At 60.1% G+C, this 5155-nt stretch overlaps 1 protein-coding gene across 1 annotated transcript; it reads right to left on the bottom strand.

Moving 5' to 3' along the window:
- Window positions 1–273: 273 nt before the first annotated feature.
- Window positions 274–4251, bottom strand: Ptma (prothymosin alpha). The gene is made up of 5 exons (XM_031368267.1): window positions 4010–4251; window positions 1673–1744; window positions 1351–1447; window positions 1014–1087; window positions 274–846 (listed from the first exon to the last, which is right to left on the bottom strand). Exons 1-5 carry the CDS (start codon window positions 4052–4054, stop codon window positions 799–801), a joined length of 336 nt encoding a protein of 111 aa, XP_031224127.1. The 5' UTR covers window positions 4055–4251; the 3' UTR covers window positions 274–798.
- Between the last annotated feature and the right edge of the window lie 904 nt (window positions 4252–5155).

Genomic DNA, 5155 nt, shown 5'->3' with positions numbered 1-5155 from the left:
GGAATAGAAGGGACCCCGTCTCAAACTTAGGTACACACAGAAAAACCAGGCTTGAGACACCATTGTTAGAACAACTCAGCAAAATAAAATTCCGGTTTATTGTTGGACATTGTTTCACACATACATCAAACAGGCCAAAAAAATAAACAGCAACTTCATAGACAAAAAAAAAAAAAAAAAAAAAAAAAAAAAAAAAAAAAAAAAAAAAAAGGAAAAAAAGGAAAAAAAGAAAAAGGAAAAAAAATTTTATCTTTGGCCTTTTTAACCATCCCATACAAACCAACTACTTATAGTACAGCTAGGTACATACACAAAAAAAGTTACTGGAATGCTCGGAATAAGATTGTTTTTTTGTTGTTGTTTTTGTTTTTTTTACAAGGTTTTCTTTCTCCTTTGAGAGTATAATGAACATGGTCACACCACAAGTAAAGTCTGAATAGGACAGAAAAACGCTCTGAAGGCTGGTTTGGTCACCCGTTATCATTAAAAATGGCTGACCCCTAACAATATGTACAAAAATATAAAATGCAAATAAAAAATACAAACAAATTTTCCTTTTAAAGTATTTTTAAGAAAAAAAGCAGGGCCTGGGAAGTTCTGGTTTTTTTCCTCCCATGTTTGCCAATTCACGTTGTGGTTTTGTTGGGGTGGTGGAGAGCGCATATCATCTGTGGGTGGCACTGCCCGCTGTGGGCGGGGCCTGCTTCTCTACTCGAAGGTGACCACGTTTAAATTCTGAGACGGGAAGCGGAGGGTGAATAGGTCACGGTGCGTAAGGTTAGCTTTTCCTCTTGCTGTCTAGTCATCCTCGTCAGTCTTCTGCTTCTTGGTGTCAACATCATCATCCTGCAGAGAACATCAGTCCTGTGACTACAGGTCAACTCCGCAGGCCTAGGCCCCCAATTTCAGAACCCTCCCAACCTTGAAGGAAAGCAAAGCTGGAATGTTCCACTAAGAACTTTTCATCATTTGCCAGAAACAATCCCCAAAGCTTTTTTGTACCTCACACCTACCTCATCATCCTCAGCTACCCGCTTGCCAGTAGGAGCCTCAGCTTCCTCATCTTCATCTCCATCCTCTTCCTCACCTGGAGAGAATCAAGGGCCACATACATAAACCCCTGTCCTCCAATTATGGCTGCCACCACTGGCCCTGAACTGTGTGTCTTCCAGCCAGAATACAGGTCAGACAGATCAACAAACCTTTTAAATATGAAAGAACCGTCCACAACAGGAGGGTGGAGTGCACCACATGCAATTCAAAGGGGTCCGTCCACTTGCCCAGAAACCCAACCTCTCCCTTCTGGCAGTAATGACCAGGGAAGGAACCTGAGAAAGCAAGACTACTCACCGTCACCTTCTTCCTCCTCCTCCTCTTCCTCCCCACCTTCTTCCTCTTCTTCATCTACCTCATTGTCAGCCTCCTGCTCCCCATTTTCCTCATTTTGCTTTAACAGAAAACACATCTGCCATTAGCTAGCTATGAAGCAGGCCTGCCTGTCTAGTGCACCTTGCCCCTCCCCAAAAGAAACGCCCACACCATACAGCTGGCATCCATACCACCTCCCAAACTAAAAAACCAGACAATTCCTTGCCTGGTCCAACCTCATGAACTAAGGTGAAAATTAAGAGTAGGAACTGGGAACAGAAACTCCAGCTACTTGGACACTCACAGCATTCCCATTGGCAGGTGCATCTCTTCCATTCTCTGCCTCCTCCACAACTTCCTTCTTCTCCTTCAAGTCCTTCAGAAGGAAGAAGAAACCCGTTAGTCTTCAGAATAGAAGCCGTCCATCAGCCAAAGTGATGAAAATTAGACAAAGCTGACTTAATAGCACTAGTTAGTCCATAGGACATGCTGAGTCCCTGCCTACTTGGCCACCTAGTCAGAGGCATGGGCCACAGGAGATACAAGGCCCGTAATCCAAGTCCTATGATTCCCATCTTCTAGATAAGTCAAAAATAAGGCAAAGTCAGATGTGGACTCAGGCTCTCCGATACCATATGGCACCACAGCAGCCAACCCGCCAGGCCAGGCAGACAAGCTCGGGAACTGTCGCCCTTACCTGCACGCCCTTTGCCGCCTGTTTCCAGCTAGAGGGAGCTCCACCCCTCAGAAACCCTTCTTGGAAGGCGGTGGCTGTGTGCCATAAATAAATAAGGTAGTGAAGGGAGGAGCCAGTCTATGGTCACTCGATAAGGGATGGATGGAAGAGTCCGCATGGTGATCGGGAAGGGCCCAGGCACGCACTAACACCCCCTTCAAGTCACACCCTCCATGCTCGGTACTAGAGACCTCCCTGCCATCACAGCCCAAAGCAAGTAACAAGCTAGCACTCTGGAGACTGCGGCTTCGGGCCGGACCACTGGGTAACTTTTTCCACAACCATGGCTAAACGGTCGGCCCACCTGGGGGCCTGGCACATGACGCAGCTAATACCGCGGTCACCGCTGGGTTACCTGCCGGCTCGGTGGGCTCGTGCCCATCGGCAGCCTGCCTAGGACCCCACTGTACCCGCTTACGCCCCCTGGCGGCAGAAGCCCGGGGGAGCGAGTGGGGGCGGGGTGGCCGCGGTGCGCAGGCGCACAACTTACCCAGCGAACTACGCGCGCGGGCCTCAGCACGCACCGCGCGCAAAGAGCACGTGGCCCGGGGCGCCAAGTGCGCCCTGTGCCCTGGAGAGCCGAGGGACGCTTTCCACTAGGCGCGGAGGTGCCCGCTGGAGAAAGCCCGCCCCGTGCTGCCCCCTGGAGCCCAGTCCGTGGTCAGCACGGGGCTTCCGGCTCCAGTTTTGGCGCGCAATGTCGCGCGACAGGCCACCAGGGAATCGGAGGTGCTCAGCTCCGACCCTCAAGACCCGTCGGGGCGCACACTCCCAGAAGCGTTGGACCTCCCGGGAATTCACCTGAGAAACTCCCGCCGAGGCGGAGGGGGGGCCATGGTGGATGCAGAGTGTCCACAGGGGCCGCCCGGCACCGCTCCGCAGTGCGCTCTGCACCGGATCGCACCGGCCGGGGTGCAGATGGCGGACCGCGAGAGTTTAAAAAAACAAGGGGACACGCGCCGACCTCCCAACGCACGAGCGGGCCGCGAACCCCGAGATGTTCGAAAGCGAGGGAGTCCGAGGCGAACTCGGATCCTGAAGAACACTCCGCTGCGCGGGCGAGCCGCCGCCTCAGGACTCCAGCCTGGAGGGCGAGTCCGCGCGGGACCCTCGGCCGCCGCGTCCCCGCCGCAGGAGCGCGGCCGTGGGGGGCGCCTAGCCGTCCCGGCGTGCGGCCGCTTCACTTTCTATTTCCTCCCTCACCATGGCGTGGGCTCGCCGCCCGGGCCCAGCGACCATCAGCAGTGACCGCCCCGCGTTCGAGGTCCGCCGCCGGGGCTCGCCGTCTCCGCGGGCGGCCGGCCCATGACCCCCCGTGCTCGCTCGTGGCTGCGGAGCGGCTCCTCAGGCGTCCGGGTCGGAATGACCACGCCGCGGCACGACGCCCCATCCGCGTCTCGCCGGGTAAGCGGCTGCCGGCCCGCTGCGGGGCGCGAACCCAGGCGCCTAACAAAGAGCGGCTCGGCCGCGGACGCCCGAGGCCCGCCGGCGCCGCACACGCGCCCCCCGCACTTCCGACGCGCCGGAGTTTCAAAGTTATTTCCGTGCACCGCGGCCCCACGACCCCGGCCCCGCTAGCGCTCAGGCGGTTCGCCAAACAAGTTTCGCGGCCCGGCCCTCCCCCGGTTCCGACCCCGAGTTCCGCGTCAGGCGACTGGCCAGCTCCCGACGGCAGCACGAATGAATGCCCGCGCCGCTCGGCGCCCCCTCCCCCGCACACAAAGAGTGCTGCCCGGCCGGGGGCCATCGCGCGGCTGCTACGCCGGGTGGCGAGGTCCGCTCGCCGAGCGCCTGACCCGAAGCTTCCCCGGCAAGCCCGCCACCACGCGCCCGGCGCTGCCCGGGCGACGCCGCGCAGACCCCGAGGGGCGGGCGGGAGGGCGCGCGGGCGGCGTCCAGCCTCACCTTGGTGGTGATCTCGGAGCTGGTGTCCACGGCCGCGTCTGACATGGTGGGGCACGCCGGTGGTCCGATGCAGCGAGGGAGCCGAGGAGTCGAGTTCGAGGACTCTGGCGAGAGACCTGCCGGAGTCCGCGTTGGAGGAGGAGGAGGAGGCGGCGGTGGGCGGCGAAGGCGGCTGCGGCGAGCGCGGAGCACGACCCGGGGAACAATGCAAAGATGGCTTTTCCGAGCAGCCAGTGGGGGACTCACGCGGCGCCAGGAGCTTTAATATAGATGAGTGGGCGGTGCTCGGCCACCCTCGCCGCCACGCCATTGGCTGGGTCCGGGGAGCGGGCGTTCTCTCATTGGCTCGATTCCGAACAATGGGCAAGTGAGCTTAAAGCGGCAGTGCCCCGGCTGGGCGCGCGCGGCGCGGTCCTCCCCCGCTCCCCCCGCGGCCCTGTCATTCAGAGTCTGGGATTTGGTTGGGTCCCAGCCGCGCCGGCAGGGACAGGGAGGGGAGGGGGCGGGGGGGGCCGCGCGTGCCCGTGCGCGCCCCCGCGGCTGTTTTGCTGAAGGCTTCGGACGCGGAGGACCAAAGCGCGGCAAAGCTGCCCGCCCAGCCCCCCTCCCCCGTCCCTGTCCTCCCCCTCTCCTCCCTCCCGAGGAGGGGTGAGGGAGGAGGAGGAGGGAAGAGGGCGAGCGGGAGCACGGCCCGCGAGAGGGAGGGAAGGAGGGGGAGGGGAAGGCGAGCGCTGGGCGGCGCTCGGCCCGGGCGGTGCCCCGCGTGGTTCCCGCGCCCGAGCCCGGTGCGCTCCTCCGACCACGCTGTCCCAGTTAAGTGGACTCGAATCCACCTCGGGCCCCGTCCTTCATGGGTCCCCGCCGCCTCGAGGACACACGCGGTCCCCGCCGTCCGGGGTCGGCTCCTAAGCGGGCCTCGCGCCCTTGCGGGGAACTCGGGCGATGACCGGGTGTCCTCGAGCGGGGCAATTCCTGGGGCCTCACGCCACGGAGCGGTGTGGCGCCTCAGGGCTCCCGGGAAGAGGTCCCCGGACGGCCGTCGCGACCGCCTCTTAACGTCTTCCAGAGCCCCGCCCGTCCATCAAGTCGACCCCTTCCCCTTAACAAAACACTGGGCAACCGGGAGAAACTGGTCTCCCTCCCTCC

This window comes from Mastomys coucha, unplaced genomic scaffold, assembly GCF_008632895.1.
Source record: "Mastomys coucha isolate ucsf_1 unplaced genomic scaffold, UCSF_Mcou_1 pScaffold14, whole genome shotgun sequence".
NCBI lineage: Eukaryota > Metazoa > Chordata > Mammalia > Rodentia > Muridae > Mastomys > Mastomys coucha.
This window is presented reverse-complemented; position numbering and strand designations above follow the sequence as displayed.